General features: G+C 39.6%; 3 protein-coding genes across 7 annotated transcripts in view; 1 reads left to right on the top strand and 2 right to left on the bottom strand.

The window, feature by feature from the left end:
* LOC121718789 (zinc finger protein 708-like) overlaps window positions 1-21,656 on the top strand; it is a 712,111-nt gene that overhangs the window by 288,469 nt on the left and 401,986 nt on the right. The window lies entirely within an intron of this gene.
* LOC121718874 (gastrula zinc finger protein XlCGF57.1-like) overlaps window positions 1-21,656 on the bottom strand; it is a 404,172-nt gene that overhangs the window by 371,107 nt on the left and 11,409 nt on the right. The window lies entirely within an intron of this gene.
* LOC121718916 (zinc finger protein 664-like) lies at window positions 3,044-19,703 on the bottom strand. 2 transcript variants are annotated; one of them, XM_042104353.1, is made up of 4 exons: window positions 19,580-19,703; window positions 19,088-19,398; window positions 12,470-12,787; window positions 3,044-3,276 (listed from the first exon to the last, which is right to left on the bottom strand). In XM_042104353.1, the coding sequence occupies exons 2-4, from the start codon at window positions 19,365-19,367 to the stop codon at window positions 3,251-3,253; spliced, it is 624 nt and encodes a 207-aa protein (XP_041960287.1). In that variant the 5' UTR covers window positions 19,368-19,398; window positions 19,580-19,703; the 3' UTR covers window positions 3,044-3,250. The 2 variants fall into 2 exon arrangements, with proteins under 2 accessions (XP_041960287.1, XP_041960286.1); XM_042104352.1 differs by lacking the exon at window positions 3,044-3,276 and having other exon boundaries at window positions 11,047-12,787.

Below are 21,656 nucleotides of genomic sequence, written 5' to 3'. Positions count from 1 at the left end.
TCATGCACGTGGCCAATCTGGGATTAGTGAACACACGTAACAAGATCTTTCTCTCTCTGTGTGCAAGGGATTTGCCTAGATGCCACTGTTTCTCAGAGCTATCAAATAAATGTTAATTAATGTTATTAGAGAAGCCTAATTTCAACACAAGTAAGCAAATATTCATACTATTTTGAATAATCAATGTGATTGTACAAAGCATTTTAATTTGCAAACTAGAAATAATTCATCATAAATAAATCCTTAATACCATAAACCAACTATAACATACAGTTAATCCCAATATATTTATACCTCTAGAAAATATTGATTGAATGTTGAATTTTCTCTTGACCAATATGTACTATGTGCCAATACGTAAAACTAACCGCTATGCCAACTCATTCATTCCCTATAAGACTGTTAAATGAACATCATATGAGACTGTTAAAAGAATGCACATAACTACAATACTGGTTCTTGCACTCAGCTGCTTTGCTCCGTCACTGGCAGGTGAAGTGTGTGTGTGTGTGTGCGTGTATGTGTGTGTGTAGTTGCAGGCAGCTCACTGCACCTGGATTAGTGTGTGCTTCACCTCACTGTGTGTTCACTGTGTGTGCTGAGTGTGTTTCACTAATTCACGGATTGGGATAAATGCAGAGACCAAATTTCTCTCACGGGATCACATATAAGGTTTTACGGTAGAGCTAAAATTAACCCATTACTCGTTACTCAATGTGTCAGCTCTCTATCGTTCTTGGCAGATGTAACCGAATATGAATGTGAAAGACTTGCCTTTCAGGGCACAAACGATCAAAAGCACGAACTTTTAGAAATATCCTGGCGTCATTTTATGGACCAGGAGACGTTTTCTATTGACGTAGGCCTAGCGCATTTTAAAAGTAGGCCTATACACATTCTGTGTACACAGAACTTCCTTTCTTTAACCTTACTTCCCCCGAAATACATTAATTATATTCTATAGTGGGGCAATTCCACAGAAAATTGACTTTTTGTCACATCCATAACGCCAGTGAAATGCCTTGGCATTTGTATGATGTGAATGATAATTCATTTTTTGTCATGTACATTCTTCAGCCAAAAATAGCAAATGCTCAAATTTCATGTAATCATTCACATCATACCATCACATTTTATTGGCGTTATGGATGTTACAAAAAATGTAATTTTGCATGGAATTGCCCAGTGACACCTTGTGACACATTGCCCAGTGACATGGAATTGCCCAGTGACTATGTCCAGTGAAACTGGACATAGTCAATCATCTGCTTCAAAGTAACACTACCGTATGGCTAATAATAGCTGTGTCCTCACACTATCGCACGTGACAATTTACTTAAAAAGGTGATTTTCTCCTCTTCTGGCGTATCGTGACAGGGGAACCATGCCAACTTTGGATGCTGTTATCTTAGCGATATTATTTTCAATACCCTCGATATGCATATATCGTTGGAAAGCTTGGTTAATGGCCATTCATGTGAGCACAATAACTTAATTTTGTAAATTTTACCAAAACGACTGGTTTCCATACGCAGAGTTTGTGGGGGGGCAGGGGGAGCACTGCCCCCCCCTGGTGGAAACGGGTAATTGCATTGTTTCAAATATTTGTGAAATACGTCTGGCATGACCAGATATTTAAAAAATAATTTAAATAACACAAAACAACAATATAAGGAACGGGCTGCGGTTGATAATGGGAGCAGCCAGGTTTTCTTCTCTTGTGATCCTTCACATCAAAAGCGGCATTACGGCCAACCGGACGAGGCAGGACGCAAAAAACGAAAATTAGGCCTACTGTTGCACTAGTCTGGACATCTTGCCGTGCCAACGCTGCAATAAAGGTTGCCTAAATGCCATGTATACAGACATCCCGAGTCTCCCGCATATTGATAGCGGCTCCCTGACACCCGCAAATTAGATAAAATCTCCCGGAATTTAGAGCGAGCGATCACGAGCGTGCACGCAAGAGGGAGACCTCTAAAATCGCGTGTGCATATGAGTGTAGCGCGCACACGACAGGGGAGAGAGAGAGGGGTGGTGCGTGTGTGTCTGAGCGCATCCAAGACAAAGAGCATCCTGATTGGCCTGTTTCGCTAAATCAACCAATCAGTTTTTAGGGTAGGCAGGCTTTTTATCTCTTTTCTCCCAAACTAAATCAGTTCAGTGTATCTAGGAACAGGAGAGTCACGGCAGAGTCAGTGCCCCCAAAAAAGGAAAATGTAAGACCCATTTCAAAGTGTACTCTTGTTTATAAGAGTAAAAAATAATGATAGGCCTAGTCTTGCATGCTGCACTGTTTGTAATCACAATTATTGGCACTCCTGTAATACCTTCCTTTGCCAATAAAACAGCTTGTAAATTCTCCTGTGACACCCTATAAAGTTTGAAAATACAAAGCAAGGGATTTAACACTTAAAATTAAGATTAAAGTCTTCACAAAATCTCCCCAGATCGTCCAGATTCCTAGGTCCACATTCTCGTCTTTGACTCACCCCACGGTTTTTCTATGAAGTTTAGACAGAGTCTTTCTAATGAGGAGACACCACACTCAAAAATCCTCCATAGAAATGCATGGGGTTAGTTTGTAACGCCAACATGGCCGTTGTCTACACATATCCCATTCCTTCCGCAGCAATGTCGACATGTGAATACATTGAGCCAATCATGTGGTGTGTTGTGAATACATTGAGCCAATCATATGGTGTGTTGTGAAGACATCGTGCCAGTCGCCGCTGGAGCAAGATTGGTGTCGTGAAGCCACGCGCATTTCTGCCGAAATAGATGCCCGATAAGTGCCCAAAAAGCGTTGCAATATGGCCGCCGAGTCAAAGTCATGAAGTACTTCTGAAAGTTCACAGACACTCTGATCAACTTAAATAAATTGAAATTAAATAGGAAAATGCTTTTGTAATGGTTTTGTATATAAGATTTTTCTAGGAGTGCCAATAATTGTGAGCAACATGTTTTTGTTAAAAATATTTATTTCTTCATGAGATTCTCCTTTTTCTCAGAATAAACTTGCTTCCCTTCAAGGGTGGATTTTTCCTAATTGTTTTCATTGTGAGAGTACAATGAATCATCAAAAGATAATTTTTTATACATGTTTTTAGTCAATTACCAAATTTAATTCTGGAGGGTACTGTATGGGGTTTCTCTCCAGTGTGTATACGCATGTGACGTTTCAGTTGTGTGGCTGTTCTAAAGGCTTTTCCACACTGGGCACATTTATAAGGCTTCTCACCAGTGTGTATTAGCATGTGGGTTTTAAGTTGTGAACTTTGTGAAAACGCTTTTCCACACTGGACACATACATGGGGTTTCTCTCCAGTGTGTACTAGCATATGGGTTTTGATATATGGAATTAGTGCAAAACCTTTTCCACAATCCACACTCTCTCCAGTGTGCGTTTTCATATGGACATTAAGATTTGATCTGAGTGAAAAACTTCTTCCACATTGGTCACATTTATGAGGCTTTTCTCCAGAGTGTGTGAGCATGTGCAGTCTAAGATCTGTGGCTGTTGTAAAAGCTTTTCCACATTGGTCACATTTATAAGGCTTCTCACCAGTGTGTTTTAGTATGTGGATTTTAAGATGTGCAATTTGTGAAAACGCTTTTCTACACTAGACACTTACATGGGGTTTCTCTCTAGTGTGTACTAAGATATGGAATTTGAGATATGGAATTAGTGCAAAACCTTTTTATTTCCACACTGGGCACATATGTGAGGCTTCTCTCCAGTGTGTGTCATCATATGGATATTAAGATTTGATCTGAGTGTAAAACTTCTTCCACTTTATTCCAGAATGCGTGAGCATGTGCCGTGTAAGATTTGTGGATGTTGTAAAACCTTTTCCACATTGGACACATTTATAAGGCTTCTCTCCAGTGTGTCATCATATGGCCATTAAGACTTGATCTCTTTGAAAAAGTTCTTCCACATTGGTCACATTTATGAGGCTTTTCTCCAGAGTGTGTGAGTACGTGCAGTCTAAGATCTGTGGATGCTGTAAAAGCTTTTCCACATTGGTCACATTTATAAGGCTTGTCACCAGTGTGTATTAGCATGTGGGTTTTAAGACGCCAAGCACGGGAATACAATTTTTCACACTGTATGCATTTATGACGCTTTTTTCCTGTGTGAGTTAAAATGTGGGTTTTAAGAGTTGAAACTTTTGAGAATGCTTTTCCACACTGGGCACATTCATGTCACCTTTTGCTACCAGTGTTATGCAGAGTGTGTTTGCTGGTGTTTCTTGAGTTCTCTCAGGGTCGTGAAACTCTTCCTGCAGACCGTGCAGTGGTGCAGCCTTCCTTTGAGTTGCCGGTTGAGTTCATCGTTCTGTCCATGGATCTTCTATTGCGCTGCATCTGGGTATTCAGACACACCTGGAAGAGTTACCATAGAGACAGAGAATTAGAATTAGTTACAATATGGATTTAGAATGGCATATATTCTACATCTAGTAATTCAATTATCTGGTACACTGTGAAAAATGCTTATCTAAAAAAATCTAGTTAGTATTGTTTTCAGTATAAAGAGACTTACCTTTCTCATGAGATCATTTGACTGAAAATGAGTCAAACTTAAGACATTTCCATCATGAAAACAAGGATATTTGTCTTGACAGGACTCCTCAAAACTCTCTTATTAAATTAAGTCAAAATGACCTTACGAGAGAGTGCTAAGTAAGTCTATTTATACTAAAAAAAAAAAAAAAAACCACTAACTGCTCAGTGACTGAGAAACAGAGATCTACCGTAATCCTCAAATTACGACTGGGATTCTATTCATAGCCGGAAGCGTGGTCGATTCGGACAAATAAGGGCTGGCCCCCAAAATACAAGCCGGAAATAAAAGAGCTCTTCTTAATATTTTATATTGTTGGTTGGTTTAATACTGTTGCCAATAAAAAGTCATTGTCCTACACAATAGGTATCCAACACGCCCCCTTCTGAGCTTGCCAGAGGCTGAGGCAGTACTACATTGAAACACAATTGTTGGTGTGAGGCATTCCAGCCTATGAATTTAATAAAAAAGTAAATCATGCATAATTTAAAAATAAAACAATTTAGGCTACTTGGCTACGCAATAAAGTTTCCATTACAGCACAGCACACCAGGCAGGATCTAGGCTGCTCAGATTGGGGAGGCAAATAGAAATTTGGGGTGGGCACAATGAATACCACCCCAAACACACACACACACACACACAACATTTACACTACGCAAAAAAAATAAAAGCTGAGAAAAAGCTCTTTCGTGTGATGTGATACAGTACCGTACATGTCATATCTGTGTGAAGAGTAGGCTATCGGGAGTAGGCTAGTTCAGCAAAGAATGGGTGAATTTGGACGCACTTTCTTTCTTGCCGTGCGCCGTCACATTCTCCACTGCGTTAAAGACATAGGCTAAATTAATTTGCGTTGTGAATGCTAAGCTTAATTTGACAGGCCACAGGCTAAATAAAAATCGCTAGTCGGATGCAAAGCAGAATACAGAAAGTGGCTCCGATTTTCAAAGGGACATCACGGCCAACGCAAGGGGCAACGACGTGGCCGCCGTAAATTCCCAGCCTGCTTATAACACAGTTAAGGAATGACCAATGTTAACAAACTAACTGGCTAGATCACCTTAGAAAGCGAACATGCACATTAGCTAAAAAACAAACCTTATTCAAAACAAGAATAATACAAACACTACTAACACTACAGTTAAAGGTCTTTATTTAAACCAGCAACAAGAATCTATATCTAGTAGCCTATACTATAACCTTTATGGAAATATAGCTAAGCCCTCTCTACTATGAAACAGCAAGTGATGCACACAGTGTGGAATGGTAGAGGAACGCTGCTGCTCCGGTATTTGTACTATCCAACCAGCAAATCAGCACCCTCGAAATTCAGACGGGACGAATTAGAAAAATGTGATTCAATAGCTGTCAATTAAAATTGACCAATTAGGCATTGCCCCTCCCAGCCCTATTCTAGATCCGGCCATGCAGCACACATTCAATGAATGAATGAAAGCGGCTGCCTTGTCTCGCAATTAACAGCAGGTGGAAATCCTGACAAACTTTCAACTATCAGTCCCAACATTTAGCGATATAATCAAACAGTACAAAAGTAAATTAAATCCCAAACCAAACCGAAAATCTTCTGCTTTGGATAGCCTACCAGTATGCCAGTGACAGGAAGTGTTGAACAGTGTTGGCCCACTTTAAGAGTAGCCTTTTACTTTATTTCTAAAAATAAAATTCTACAACAGAAGCCTAATAAAAAAAATAAAGGCCTGCCTTGAAGCCTGCCCCAAATAAAAGGCCTGCTTGTGCTTTGCGCAACCTAAGTAAATAAAAGACCCCAGCCCCAATTTGAGGATTTTACGGTATGTGAAGAAAAAAAAGCAGGAATTTTCCTTTGATCATAATTGATTATGGTCTTTGAACCCAAGACTGCCTTTTACTAATGAGCTGATATTGAGAAATGAAACTTTGATTCAGGTTACACAACAACAATCCTTCCTGTGGTTGCTATGGTTATCATTAATATACGTTTTTTATAAACATGGTTACAAGGGATTCACATCCAGAAGGAGGATCTGAAAGGACTTACTTCCTAGCAGATAATCGTGTTCTTGTTCATCATCTTCAATCTTCACTTCAATCTCCGCGGTTGTCTGTTGTGTTTCATTGTAAGTAACGTTGGACTTTGTGACGTCTGTTTCAGTTTTACAGTGAAGTTCTGCAAAGGGCTTTTCATCTTCATCTGGACATGAAATCATATGACCATATTCCTCCTCTTTTATATCTTCTTCTTTCACCATCACACCCAGTTGGTCAAGCTGCCGCGTGTCAGTAATGTTACAGCCAGTAAACAAAAGTCCGAGATCCATGTTCCCAACGGACCAAAAATGATCCCATTAATTTTGTTTGGTTGCCATTATAGATATTTTTTCGTTTTAAATAAAATAGGGAAAACAACATTAGCTGCCTGTTACGTATTGCTTATGGCTTGGTTTACTTTTAATCCATCAGTTCGAGTAACGACAACTGTTACTGCGTCTAACAATGTCGCCAAGTAGGCTACATTAAACGAGCCTACCTCAAGCAAGTCCGCTGCTCCACACACGGAGATAGTTGATCTGATGTTATGTAGAATAAGACGTGAAACCGTGTTTATTTTCATAAAACTGAGCATTTTTGACCCAACATCGCTACATCGAACTGTGGCTTATGGAATTGCCTCGTGGACCGTGGTTGGCAAAAAAACTATAAAATACTTCCACCACCTGGAATGGAGTGTTACTGCAGACATTTTGATTTGGATCTTTTTCGGTTTGGAGGAATGAATGGATGGATGCTGTTATTTGTCTTGATGGAAATCGTTTCATGCACTTAAAGGAACCATATGTAAGATTGTGGTCAAAACTGGTACGGCAATCACTTTCAAAATACTAGAGCGGTGTATCGCCTCCCCCTCGACTCAAGGTTGCCAACCCGGATGCCGAAACACTACTGACTTTGTGATTAGTAGATAGGTGGAGGGTGGCGCATCAGGCCAAAACACAACATGACATGACAAAACACAACATCAACATCAGTTGAGGGCTGCAACTTCACTTTTTAAATGACAATATCCTGGCTGTACTACTGTTGTCAGTGATATAAGTATTTGAAATGAACATGATTTCTTAATGCCTAGTGACATATCAGGGCCATTTTATGATTAATTGAAATACATTTCTTACATACAGTTCCTTTAACCAATCTGGGGTTATTAAACACACGTAACAAGATATCTGTCTCTCTGTGTGCAAGGGGTTGCCTAGATGACACTGTTTCTCAGAGCTATCAAATAAATGATTTAATTAATGTTATTAGAGAAGCCTATTTTCAACACAAGTAAGCAAATATTCATACTATTTTGAATAATCAATTTGATTGTACAAAGCAGTTTAATTAGTCTGAGCGAATTAGCCTAGAAAAGGGTCAAAGGTGGAAGTAAATAGAGCACTTAAGCATATTTGGTATCATTTGAATCATACTTTTCTGTAGATTAAGACTTTGTGGTGCCTACAGCGCAGAAAAAAATATATGGCTTTGAATGGAGCATGGTACAATGATTTTTGGGCCAAAAACATATGATAGTACATCTTGATATTAGATGATATCTCCTAAGCCAATTGAAGGATATTCATCAAACTTGGTCTACTTACCCACTATAAGTTGTCAGAGCTGGCAAGACAATTTAGGTCTTGAGGTCAAAGGTCAAGGTTACAAGGGGTCACACGAATAACTCGCATGCATGTTTGGTTCACATCTCCAAAGCATACTGATGGATCATCATTAACTCTAGTACATTTATTGTGTATACAAGTTAGATGAACTTAGGTGCTGTTCATTATTTATTTAAGGGGCCACCGGAGGGATTTTGAGTACTTCAGTACTCAAAAAAAGACTCCCTTGCCTGCAATTCTTTTTTCAATGACCCTCCGACAGAATTTACAAAATAGACACACCCTCCCCTGCCAAAGGCGCTGCTTTGCACAATGAAGACATACTGTGATAACATTCTGAAATCAACCTCTGCTTTCTGATCTTACACATCACACTCCACCAACATGGTAGCCATTTAGGTAGATTTACTCACTAACATTGTTGTGGAAACACAATAAGCATGAAAACTAAACACACACTTCCTGCATAACATTACTTCAGATACTAAGTTATCCTCTAGTATTCACATGAAATAATAAAACATTGAGACCATTCAACAAAGCACACTGGGTAACAGCAAATTCAACACATGAACTGATTGCTATGGACTTGTCTCTAGGCTTCCTCAGTCATTGTATATTTTAGCATATAAACATAGCATTTAAAATACATTTTCCACAATATACTAATTATTTCAGATGCTGTTACCAACAAGTAATTCATGTGACGTGCATGTGTTCATGTGTCTTCATAGATAGATAGATAGATACTTTATTGATCCCCAAGGGGAAATTCATTAGAAAGTCTCTGGTAGCACTAACTAACGCTGCACTAATTTATCCTTATCGCACCTTGCTTCCCTTGTTGGAAGTCGCTTTGGTTAAAAAAAGTGTTAACCAAATGTAATGTAAATTCCAAATGTAATGTAATGCAATGTAAATTCCAAATGTAATGTAATGTAAATTCCAAATGTAATGTAAATTTCAAATGTAATGTAAATTCCAAATGTAATATGTAAAAATGTAATGTAATGTAAATTCCAAATGTAATGTAAATTCCAAATGTAATGTAATGTAAATTCCAAATGTAATGTAAATTCCAAATGTAATGTAATGCAATGTAAATTCCAAATGTAATGTAATGCAATGTAAATTCCAAATGTAATGTAATGTAAATTCCAAATGTAATGTAATGCAATGTAAATTCCAAATGTAATGTAATGTAAATTCCAAATGTAATGTAAATTCCAAATGTAATGTAATGCAATGTAAATTCCAAATGTAATGTAATGTAAATTCCAAATGTAATGTAATGTAAATTCCAAATGTAATGTAAATTTCAAATGTAATGTAAATTCCAAATGTAATATGTAAAAATGTAATGTAATGTAAATTCCAAATGTAATGTAAATTCCAAATGTAATGTAATGTAAATTCCAAATGTAATGTAATGCAATGTAAATTCCAAATGTAATGTAATGTAAATTCCAAATGTAATGTAAATTCCAAATGTAATGTAAATTCCAAATGTAATGTAATGCAATGTAAATTCCAAATGTAATGTAATGTAAATTCCAAATGTAATGTAATGTAAATTCCAAATGTAATGTAAATTCCAAATGTAATGTAAATTCCAAATGTAATGTAATGTAAATCCCAAATGTAATGTAAATTCCAAATGTAATGTAAATCCATGGTAACTCCGTTCTTCATCCATTGTCTGTGTTAAAATGAAACTCTGAGAATGTTTTGTAACTGTTAAACATTACAACCTTCTACTGTTCTACAGAAAGTTACAAACAAACGTTTTGGCCATGGATTTTCAGAGGTCAAATAATAGAAGACGCATTTAAACTTCATTTAAATAATATTTATTACATTTCCTTTGCAGATACATAACATGATATTTTACTATCCAGCTTTGTAACTTTCATGATAAAATGGATATAGTAGAGGAGATGTACTAATATGTTTGTGCCCATTTTCGGCGTAAGAGTGTGCATTAAGTTATTTCATATTCCGTTGCATGAATGAAAAACTTGCCTTTTTCGCCACGTTGAAAGACTTTTACTTTTGTTTGCCTATTTATGTGTTTCTCTTTTTCACATCATCCACTTCCTTGTCAGGTGTCACACACAACACCATCAACATACAGTTGAACACAACATAGGCTACACTTCAAATGATTGGATCACCACCCAACCCACCCTACATATGAAACTCTAGGTCAAATTCAAGACCTCAGTGGTTCCATATTGGTGGAATGAGTTGCCCCGTGTTAGTTGGTGGAATGAGTTGCCCCGTGATAGTTTTGGGTCTTTCAAGAGGGGTCTAAAGGCATATCTGTTCAACATGCACTTAGTTAATTAAGTGTTTATGCTTTTAAGTTGTCTGCAGAATGACATAAGATTGCCACAAACAAAACAATTGGGTTTACACCCTATGTTGCCTGTGCAGAATAGTGATAAAGTTGACCGTAGGGATGTAACGGTATGAAAATTTAACCTCACGCTTATAGTGACCAAAATTATCACGGTTTTTGGTATTATCACGGTATAAAAAGACACAGAGTGGCTACATAATACAGTACACGTTTTGCGGTGAAAATGTTCCGCCTTTTAAAATCAGGTGTAACCTAATCCGTAACGCAGTTAAATCCATCAATTAGACAACAGAATCAGTAGGGTAACAGTTTTTTTTCATTGTACCAGGCCTACTGTATGTCAAAAGCAGGCTCGGATGAAGCTGGGAAGGATTAAACACACCGTGGTAATCAACTGCGATAATTATGATATTTGAAATGAAAACAGTAATTGTTATCGTCAAGATTTTTATCGCGGTTTACCATTATACCGGTAATCGTTACATATAGTTGACCATTTTGGCTCCTTCACTTTTCTTTTAATTTTTCCAACTTCAGGCATGTGCCGCGGGGAGCGTAAAAGAAGATTTGAAGTGCAGAGGTAGAGTTTGGCCCCAGCTGTGGCGCAACTGGCTGGGGCACCTGCACCGTAGGCCGGTGACCCGGGTTCGATTCCCGCCCCGTGGTCCTTTCCAGATCCCACCCCTGCTCTCTCTCCCAACTCACTTCCTGTCATTCTCTACTGTCCTATCATTAAAGGCCAAAAAAATATACTTTAAAAAAATAGAGGTAAAGTTTAACACTTTTACGTTTGCCACAATGTGGCATACTACTGCAAGAAAAAGAAAATAATGGGTTTACATTTCATGCTATCCTTTCAACATGTTAATGCAATTGGTGTTTTTATGGACAAATCTAGGTCTATTTATGACTACTCAACTTCAGAGATGCATACAGCGAATTGCCCAAGGGATATCACTGGGCACCCTCCCCATTCTTATTGAGTAACCTCTAGGCAACAAGAAAAAAATCTTTAACCGACAAGACCAGGTTCACCAAGATTCTGGCCTTTGACTCCTGGACTATTACGACGCTTCTTTCCAGTATGCGAGAGTATGTGGCTTTTAAGATTTGAATTTTGTGAAAAAGCTTTTCCACACTGGGCACATTTGTAAGGCTTCTCTCCCGTGTGTAAGAGCAAGTGGCGCTTAAGACCTGTGGATGTTGTATATCCTTTGCCACACTGGGCACATTTATGAGGACTCTCTCCAGTGTGTACTGCCATGTGGCATTTAAGATTGGTAATGTGTGAAAAAGCTTTTCCACACCGTACACATTTATGAGGCTTTTCTCCGCTGTGTGTAACCATGTGATTTTTAAGACCTGCAATTTTTGAAAAAGCCTTTCTACACTGAATACATTTATGAGGCTTCTCTCCTGTGTGTAATTTAATGTGGGTATTAAGATTTGACCTTTTTGAAAAAGCTTTTCCACACTGGGTACATTGATGAGGCTTCTCTCCAGTGTGTGTTAGCATGTGGCTTTTAAGACACCAAATTTGTGAAAAAGCTTTTCCACACTGGGTACATTCATGAGGCTTCTCTCCAGTGTGTATTAGCATGTGCCGTTCAAGACCTGTGGATACTGTAAATGCTTTTCCACACTGGACACATTTATGAGGCTTCTCTCCAGTGTGTGTTAACATATGAGTTTTAAGATTAGAAGGCAGTGGAAAGCCTTTTCCACACTGGACACATTTATGAGGCGACTCTCCAGTGTGCATTCGTACATGGATTTTAAGATACGAGTATGTTTTAAACGCTCTACCACAGTGAACACAGATGTGAGTATTTGTGCTAGTATGTGAGAGCATGTGGGTTTTAAGATTTGAACTTTGTGCAAAAGCTTTTCCGCACTGGATGCATTTATGAGGCTTCGTTCCCGTGTGAATTAAAATATGGGTTTTAAGATTTGAAACTTTTAAGAATGCTTTCCCACACTGGGCACATTCATGTCGCCTTTTGTCATCACTGTTCTGCTGTTCATTCACACTAACAGAGTGTGTTTGCTGGTGTTTCTCAAGTTCACTCAGGGCTGAGAAACTCTTCCTGCAGACGGTGCAGTGGTGCAGCCTTCCTCTGAGTTGCAGGTTGAGTTCATCATTCAGTCCATGGATCTTCTGTTGTGTTACATGTGGGTGTTCTGATACATCTGGAAGAGTTACCATAGAGACTTAGAATTAGAATGAAGAGTTACCATAGAGAATTAGAATGAGAGGCAGATGGTCAAAGAGGCAGTCGTGACCGTTGCCGGTTCGAACCCCGATCAGTAGGAACGGCTGCCCTTGTGCCCTTGAGCAAGACACCTAACCCCTCACTGCTCCCCGGGCGCCGCTGTAGCAAGGCACCTAACCCCTCACTGCTCCCCGAGCGCCGCTGTAGCAAGGCAGCTAACCCCTCACTGCTCCCCGAGCGCTGCTGTTGTTGCAGGTAGCTCACTGCTCTGTGTTAGTGTGTGCCAGGCTTGTGCACAATTCAGAATTGAATTGAGAATGATTCCTGAAATTCCAATTCAATTCAAATTCCAATTCCAATTCATGAATTGAATGGAGACGCATTCTAAAATTCGGAATTTTGCACAAGCCTGGAGTGTGCTTCACCTCCACATTCTACCGAGGCACCAGAGAGAGCATCCTCTCCAGCTGTATCGCTGTGTGGGGCGGAAGCTGCACTGAATACAACAGGAAAGCCCTGCAGCGCATAATGAACACAGCTGGAAGGATTATTGGTGCTTCACTCCCCTCCCTGAAGGACATTTACACCACCCACCTCACCCGCAAGGCGACCACAATTGTGAGTGATGCAAGTCACCCCGCTCACAATTTGTTTGATCAACTGCCCTCTGGGAAGAGGTACAGAAGCCTGCGCTCCCGCACCACCAGACTCACCAACAGCTTCATACACCAGGCTGTTAGGATGCTGAATTCTCTCCCCCCTCCACCCTCAGCTACATAACATCCTGGACTTTGGACCCACAATGACTGCCTTGCACTACTCCACTTGTACACTTGCACACTTTGCAACTTGTTGTTGTTGTCCTGAAAACACAACACTTCTGCTGCTCTTACATAACTTGCACCACTATGCCACTTGCTTACTTAGGTCAAACAGAACTACCTCAGCCATTTATTGGCCTGACTTTGCACTATTATATTGACTGTCTATGCACAATTTCAACCCAATTTTGCTGCTCTTATTTCTTCATTGTATGTGCCTTCTTATTTACTCATTTATTGTTTACTTGAATGTTATGTTTGTCTGTGGACTTAATTGGTAAAATATGTCTTGTCTTCACTGTGGGATAGTGAGAAACGTAATTTCGATCTCTTTGTATGTCTGGGCATGTAAAGAAATTGACAATAAAGCAGACTTTGACTTTGACCTCACTGTGTGTTTACTGTGTGCTCTGTGTGTTCACTAATTCACAGATGGGATAAATGCAGAGACCAAATTCCTTGTAAGTATACTTGGCCTAGAAACCGGATTTACAGTTTACAATGTATTTACCAAACCATGACGTAGCATTGTCAAGGCAGCAATTTCACTGGATCTAAACAAATCAATCTATCCATAGTAGTCATCATAATGGTGGATTTCTTAATCTACTTAAATAATTGTACAATGTTTCCAAGACGTTAGTATATTCACACTGTATACTACAACATATACTCATACCAACACGTTGGTATTGCGTTATCCCAATCCTTGAATTAGTGAAACACACTCAGCACACAGTGAACACACAGTGAGGTGAAGCACACACTAATCCCGGCGCAGTGAGCTGCCTGAAACAATCCCACATGTCTACATTCAATGCTATGAAGCCAAAAAGTTTGTTTAGATCCAGTGACACTGACATCATGAACACAGAATGTCACACTTCAGTACTCTATTCAGCAATTAAATAGTACCCAATACAGAAATATTCACCTTCAAATAGAATTAAAATGCATGTGTATGTGGTTGATCTGATACACCTGGAAGAGTTACCATATGCACTTAGAATGATTGCGAGAGGCAGATGTTCTACATTCAGCAATTAAATATAGATAGATACAGTAGATAGATAGATAGATAGATACTTTATTGATCCCCAAGGGGAAATTCAAGTTTCCCCAAGAAATTCAAATATGATACGCAAATATTTAACTTCAAATACAATGCATACGTGTGCGTAAGTATATATAAAAATAGGTGTAATCACTAGTAATGACAGAAGACAGAGAGGATCAGTGAACTGACAGGGAATTTTAACAGAAATCTTTTCTAATGTGAGCTAGAATGTGTAGTTTAAGTTTTGTGGACGTTGTGAAAGCAGATTTTGTTTTTAAATGGTGATTACTTACACAGTACCCCATTACCATAGATTTGATTCATTTGTTTTTTGTCCCCCTCATCAATCTACACACAAAAGCCCACTCCAATACTATTTGGACAGGTGTTATTCAAAATAAAAGCCCACTCCAATACTGTTTGGACAGGTGTTATTCAAAATAAAAGACTGAAATATGCTATTTACATCAGTATAAAGAAATGTTGTTATGACTGTTGCAGTTGAGCTCTGGTGAAAAAGAAAAAGAAAAACAATGCTTGAACATTCTATTTTGTTCTCAATCTAGACTTCTTCTGCTTCATTAGTATAGTATGTATATATACTCTTTTGATCCCGTGAGGGAAATTTGGTCTCTGCATTTAACCCAATCAGTGAATTAGTGAAACACACTGCACACAGTGAACACACAGTGAGGTGAAACACACACTAATCCCGGTGCAGTGAGCTGCCTGCAACAACAGCGGCGCTCGGGGAGCAGTGAGGGGTTAGGTGCCTTGCTCAAGGGCACTTCAGCCGTGCCTACTGGTCGGGATTCGAACCGGCAACCATCCGGTTACAAGTCCGAAGAGCTAACCAGTAGGCCACGGCTGCCCTAACGCAACATACGGAATGTTAAAGCAACACCAAAGAGTTTTTTGTACCTTAAAATAATGTTTCCAAAATCGTTTCAGTGGTTCATCAACTTGTAACAGGGTGAACAGCACTTCTGCAGTCGCTTTGCGGCCCTCTATCGGCTATAACCGCACTATGTAAGTTTGCCAGATCGGGTAGTGCATCAGTAAGTTGATGGAATGAGACATAAGAAACTACAAATTTGACTTGCATCTGATGTCGCAATACATCGTACTTTCATAAATCATGCAACATATTCTACCTTGTCTGTAGACATTGTTATTTGCCTAGCTGGTGCTGGATAAACAAATAGCACACGTGCGACAGAGGGAAAGTTCTTTGGTGTTGCTTTAAAACAGAAGCCTTGTGGGAACAACTATGATGCTGATTATGGAACTCTCTTGAAACTGTCAATAGAGTACCGAAGCCATGACGTTGCGTTGCCAAGGCAGCAATTTCACTGGATCTAAACAAACCAATCTAACCATTGAAATCACCATTAGCGGCAGCTTTCTTAATCTATTTCAATAATTTTCCAATGTTTCTAAGATGTTAGTATATTTTTTTTACACTGTAGGAATCACATACTACAACATATATTCATACCAACACGATCAAATTTGTGACTACAGAGTTTTTTTTTTAGCATGGGTTTCCTCCGTAAAAGAGACCTGCATGTAACTTCACAGCATGTGGTTAAAATCCTTAAATTCACGGACGTATTTTGACTGTATTTTTCAAGCAAAAAACGTCACTCTTAACAGCCGCCAGTCTTTGAGAAGCCGTGAAATATCCACTGGAATGTTGTTTCTTTATATTACACCTGCCAGGGAATCCGTGTTATGTGGGTAAGCTGCTGCCTAGCAGGTAAAGCACGTTTAAATGACTATAGCCTACATTTAAAACAATTTATTAGCTAGAAATGATGCCACATGTCTACATTCAATGCTATTTAAGCCACTTTGAACGTTTGTTTAGATCCAGTGATTCTGGAGTCATGGAAACGCTACGTCACACTTCGGGACTCTATAGACCCTTTCAAGAGAGTTCCATTAGCAGCATCATAGTTGGCCCCACAAGGCTTCCGTTTTAACATTCCATATGTAATCTTAATGCAGAGGAAGTAGATTGGGACCCAAATAGAATGTTCAAGCATTGTTTTTGTTTTTATTGTTGAAAGGGTCTATAAATATGTTGTTATGACGCTTGCAGTTGAGCTGCTCTCAGTGGTCTGTGATGCTTCTATTACTTGATTGGAGTCCACCTGTGCCTACAGGAGTTCATTAGACATTATTAGGAGAGGCACACATCTGTCTATATAAGGTCTAACAGTTAATGGTGTATGTCCATGAGATCCAGAGTTCCTTTGTGGAAGAACCTTACAGAAAGACAACAATCAGTGCAGCACGCCTCCAATCAGCCTCTAAGGTAGAGTGGCCAGACAGAAGCCATGCTGGGTGTTTGCCAAAACGCAGTTGAACGACCCTCAGACCATGAGAAGTAAAATCATCTGGTCTGATAAAACAAAGATTGAATTATTTGGCCACTATTCCCAACAGTGTGTGTGGAAGACACCAGGCACTGAGCTGCACTGATGGTTGTCATTTTGTAAGGGTGCTCCCATCTCCACAAAGGAACTCTGGATCTCATTCATAGTGGCCATTGGGTCCTTGGTTACCTGTCTGACCAAGACCCTTTGTCCGGGATTACTCAGATTGGCTGGGCAATCGCAGCTTCGACAGGCAATTGTCTCAACCTCGTGCCCTGGTTTTCACTCTGACATATAGCATCATCTGTGAGACCTAGATAGATACTGTATGTGTCAGGGGCGTCACTAGACCTTATTCACTGGGGCACGTGCCTTGATAAAAGTCTCCAGTGCCCCAGTAAAATTCTAGCACTGCTCTCGCTGGAAACGGCATTCAAGAGCGCATCTCCGTGCCTGCTTTAGTCATGACTCGAGCCTGTCACTTACCAGCCAATAAAAAACAAACAAAGAAAAAAAGAAAGGGGCCATAATAGCCAATCAGGAAATAGCACCTCTGTAGCTGGGTAAGATTGAACGCAACAACCAATGAAAATCAGTCACATGATTCTTCCGAGTGTTTCGTTGTACAGTGGAAACCGCTGAAGCTCATCACATCACTTTGAGCGCAGAGTAAGTCATCCCCTGTTTTAATGTTACAACAAATTCACAACTTGTTTGACAGAAAAAAAATGACAAGTTCCTCGCTGTTAGAGAATGTTGCCCTCATAATTAGCATCTGTTTTTCAATGCTTAGCATCATTGTAGCCTAAATTTAACAACAGTTTACCAGCTTGTGCTCTCTCCCTCACACACACACTCACACCATGCGCAGGCTGCATGCACACGTATGCGGAGAATTAATAATGATTTACGTATACTGTAGAGAGAGTCCTGTAAAAGTAGCCTATAGTGTTTGTGAAGCTGTCCTACTGTAAAACTAAACATAGCCTTCTGATAAACTATTCAGAGATGGACATCACAACATTCTTCCTGAACAGAGGCAGAGGGAGAGGAACAGTGAGGAGAGATGAGGAGGACGAGGGAGGTATGCCCACATTAACGGTAACATTAACATTTATGTTGGTAGCCAGTGCTGTGATTTGATCTATGGTTTAATGGCAAACTTAAATAAGTTTGCTGCATTTGCAAATGTAGCCTATAATAATCTATACAGAATCAGAGTAGCCTATACTACTCTGATTATGTGTAAATTATTATAGGCTACATTTGGAAATTATCACCAAAAGTCATATGAAGGCTTTAGTAGGCTATTTAAGCTACAAAAAACTGCAGTATTGCCAGGATGACTATAGGACCCTTGCCTGGGAGGAAAGTATATCTCAATTTTGACTAAAAATAAGCTTCCCTTGTGTTAGTAGGAAAGCCTATTAAATTCATGTAGTGAGTATAGGCCTACTTATGCCTATGTGTTTGGATGTTGCTGGATAGTGGTTCTTACAACAATTGAGGGAGAGAGTGCTGGTCCTACAGTATGACAGTGACAATAATGATTTTGAAGCTTGTAGCCTACCCGTAGGCTAGCCATTTATTTCATATTGCGCGCACATTTTGTCCCCAGCAAAGCTCTAGATTTAGAATCGCCCCTGGTATGTGTGCCTCCTAATAATGTCTGATGAATTCATTTAGGGCACAGATGGACAACAATAAAGTTGTAGAAGCATCTAAATACTTGTAAATGAGTTTTCATTCTTTTATTTTCTATACATTTATAAAACACTCCAAAAACACTTCATAAAGTATCTATCTATCTATCAAACACCTGTTTTTTTTGTGTGTGGAGTAGGCTATTGTGTGTAGATTGATGAGGGGAAAATGTATCAAGCCCGTATTAAGATGAGCCTGAAATATAACAAAATGTGGGAAAACGTGAAAGGGTGTGATCTTTCTGAGTGCAATGTAGGATGTTTCCTAAATGTACTGTAGGATCTTCTCTAAATGCGGGATCCGAGATGACTTACTTTCCAGCTGATAATCGTGCTCATCCTCTTCTTTCTTCACTTCAATCTTCACTGTAGTTGTCTGTAGCGTTTCAGTGTTAGTAACGTTCGGCTCTGCAATGTCCGTTTCAGTTTTACAGTGAAGCTCTGCAAAGGGCTTTTCTTCTTCATTTGGACATGCAATCATATGACCATACTCCTCCTCTTTTATATCTTCTTCTTTCACTACCACTTTCAGGCCAAATTGGTGTGTTTCAGTCACGTTACCGTCAGAGGAGCTCAACGGCAGTCCAAGATCCATGTTCCCAACAAACCAAAGACGATACTATATCCTACAAAGCCAGAGCAACACAAGAAATAGAATGGCTGTCAATGTGTTTTTTAAGAAGGCAACATTAACTCTCAGATGAGTAACTGGGTCTTGGATCTCCTCGTCTAGTGATACATTCATGTTAGCAACAATATGTTAATTTAGGATTAATAAATCGTCACATTCACGTAACCTAGGCCTACCTCAAGCAAGTCTACTGCTGTGCACAATGTATTTTGGTAAGCTATGTTTAGAAAGCTGTCAAACAGTGTTTATCTCCGGAAAGTTTAGCATTGCTAAACGAAACAACTCCCGTGTAGAACTAGAACTCATTGGAAAATGTTTGTATATTAAATTACTCGTGGTTGGCGAATCAACTAGACAACTACATACTGCCACCGCCTGGAACGGAGTTTGATTGCATATTGAGAAATTCAGCCTTTTGACTCGGGTACAGGTTTGTGTCAACTTGGTTGAAGTCACTGACTACTAGAACTATATGTCACTTGCAATGCACATCAAGGTTGATTCAAACAATGTTTTGTAACTTTTTTGATCACCAGCCAAGATGTCTGGTTACCAGTCAATCAGAATTTCCACAAGCCAATTTTTTCCCCGTGAAAATAAGATAAATTATGAGTTCCACTGAATGCATTAACATTGATGGCATGAACTACACATATAGGCTAAAGTACAGACAGTTTGTCCAACAACTCAAATGCACTGAATCCAAGCCACGGTACACTGTGAAGACAGTAAAGCATGGTGGTGCACAACTCATCCCAGATAGCAGAATCTGATTGGCAGATAGCGGACCGCTGGTGGTATGCCGCCGGTGGCGTGTCACTTGTGGTCCGCCGTTGGACCACCATCTCTTTAAATTGAACTTGTCATGAATGTTAAGAAAAGTTAATACAATGATATATGGAGTATAACTGAACAAATGAAAAAAGATTTTAGACCAATAGTGGCAAAATATTGGGCAATTTGTCTGCAACCCGCCAGAGAACCGATGAGCAAAATGCCAGTGGACAGCCAGCTATGCCCCCAATGGACCGACAGTGGTCTGCCAGCCTCTTGCTATCTGGGATGTTTCTCATACTTTGGTGTTGGACCTATTTATCGCACACCAGAGATGATGGATTAGTTTCAAACCATCAAAATATTTGAAGAGGTCATGTTGTCTCATGCTGAAGAGGAAATGCCTTTGAGGTGAGCGTTTCAACAAGACAATGACTCAAAAGACACCAGTAAGCGAACAAAGTCTTGGTTCTAGATGAACAAGATTGACGTTATGGAGTGGCCAGCCCGATTCCCAGACCTCAATATAGAAAACCTGTGGGGTAACATCAAAAATGCTGTTTCTGAGGCAAAACCCAGAAATGCCGAGGAATTGTGGAATGTAGTTCAATCGTCCTGGGCTGGAATACCTGTTTGCAGGTGCCAGTTGGTCGACTTCATGCAACACAGATGTGAAGCAATTCTCAGAAATAATGATAATGCAACTTAATATTAGTGCAGTGATTCAAAGTAAAGCAAAATCTCGTGACATTTTTCAGTTTATACAGTAAATGTTTGAGTTTGTAAAGAAAAATGCAAACACTGCTTTTTTTTTTGAACAGCTTAATTCATCAACTTCATCAATGTTGCTCATGTTTTAATTGAAATTGCATGTGCAGTGTTCCCATGCTATTCTAAGGATTTTGAGCAAACTTGATAATTTTGGTCATATTTTGATTTGAAATTGAATGTGTAGTGTTCCCAATTCAATGATTATGGAATGAACAGCTAGGATGTTGAGCTTTATTACATTTAAAACACACTGACTGTTATTATTCTGCACACAACTGTACATGGACTTTGAACTAGTGATGCACAGGTCCCTTCTGGCTAGTGATGGGCAAATGAAGCTGTGATGAAATAAACTGCACTGTAATCTAGGTGACCCTTGTGCGCACAGAGAGAGTGTCACGGCCCCCTGGCTGTGGGTTCTTTGTTTTTGCCTTTGTTTCCCGTACAGGTGAGATTGGAGGCAAGTCTCCTGATGCACAGGTCCCTTCTGGCTAGTGATGGGCAAATGAAGCTGTGGTGAAGCACTGAACCACTTGGAACAGTTGATTCGAAAATGGGTTCATTACTCGAAGCTTCAGTAACAGCGACCTCTCCGGGCAAAGTGCCAAGGCTGCATCTAAATTATCCCGGCTAGATAGTGGACAGGAAGTTTTACTAGTGAATAAATCTTGTGCACGCACCCAACCACCCCACCCCCCACACATACGT

Source organism: Alosa sapidissima, chromosome 9, assembly GCF_018492685.1.
Source record: "Alosa sapidissima isolate fAloSap1 chromosome 9, fAloSap1.pri, whole genome shotgun sequence".
Taxonomy (NCBI): domain Eukaryota; kingdom Metazoa; phylum Chordata; class Actinopteri; order Clupeiformes; family Clupeidae; genus Alosa; species Alosa sapidissima.
Note: the sequence above shows the minus strand (reverse complement) of the source record. Positions and strands in the feature narration are given on the sequence as shown.